The following is a 1,057-nucleotide window of genomic DNA, read 5'->3' on the forward strand; positions in this document are numbered from 1 at the left end:
GGGATCAGGTTGGTCTATGGGATCCTTATGGGATCTTTATGGGGTAGTGGGGTCCTTATGAGGTCAGGGTGGTCTATGGGGTCCTTATGGGGTCGTTCCAGGATCAGGTTGGTCTATGGGGTCCTTATGGGGTCAGGTTGGTCTATGGGGTCCTTATGGGATCGTTCCGGGTCCGTTGACGCTCCCCGCTGCCCCGTTCCCACTGCAGGCTGCAGACGCTGAGCTCCATGTCGGCCGCAGACGAGCTGGACGACTCTCAGGTCCGCCAGATGCTCTTCGACCTCGAGTCCGCCTACAACGCCTTCAACCGCTGCCTGCACGCCTGAGCCGGAACCGGAACCGGAACCGGAACTGGAACCGGAACCTGAACCGGAACCTGAACCGGAACTGGAAGCCAGGGGTCAATGGCAGCACAACAGCACCACCGTGGCACCAGTGGAAGCAATGGAAGCAATGGACCCAGTGGTACCGATGGAAGCAACGGAACCGATGGTACTGATGGTACTGATGGACCCAATGGAACCAACGGAACCGATGGTACTGATGGTACTGATGGACCCAATGGAACCAACGGAACCGATGGTACTGATGGTACTGATGGACGCAATGGAACCAACGGAACTGATGGTACTGATGGACCCAATGGAACCAACGGAACCGATGGTACTGATGGACCCAATGGAACCAACGGAACCGATGGTACTGATGGACCCAATGGAACCAACGGAACCAATGGACCCAAAGGAACCAATGGACCCAATGGTACTGATGGTACTGATGGTACCAATGGACCCATTGGAACCAATGAAAACCAGGGACACCAATGGACCCATTGGAACCAATGGACCCAATGGGACCCAATGGAACCAATGGACCCAAGGAACCAATGGATCCAATGGACCCAATGGAACCAATGGACCCAATGGGACCCAATGGAACCAATGGAACCAAGGAACCAATGGATCCAATGGACCCAATGGACCCAATGGAACCAATGGGACCCAATGGAACCAATGGAACCAATGGACCCAATGGAACCGATGGACCCAATGGACCC

The 1,057-nt window shown here is 55.1% G+C and overlaps 1 protein-coding gene across 1 annotated transcript; it reads left to right on the forward strand.

The window, feature by feature from the left end:
* Nucleotides 1-404: 404 nt before the first annotated feature.
* LOC104917082 (sericin-1-like) lies at nt 405-762 on the forward strand (the record flags this gene model as incomplete). Its single annotated transcript, XM_010728166.1, has 1 exon — nt 405-762. A coding segment is annotated over exon 1 (358 nt), but the record flags the coding sequence as incomplete, so codon positions are not given.
* Between the last annotated feature and the right edge of the window lie 295 nt (nt 763-1,057).

Source organism: Meleagris gallopavo, unplaced genomic scaffold (assembly GCF_000146605.3).
Source record: "Meleagris gallopavo isolate NT-WF06-2002-E0010 breed Aviagen turkey brand Nicholas breeding stock unplaced genomic scaffold, Turkey_5.1 ChrUn_random_7180001955328, whole genome shotgun sequence".
In the NCBI taxonomy this organism is placed as follows: Eukaryota; Metazoa; Chordata; class Aves; order Galliformes; family Phasianidae; genus Meleagris; species Meleagris gallopavo.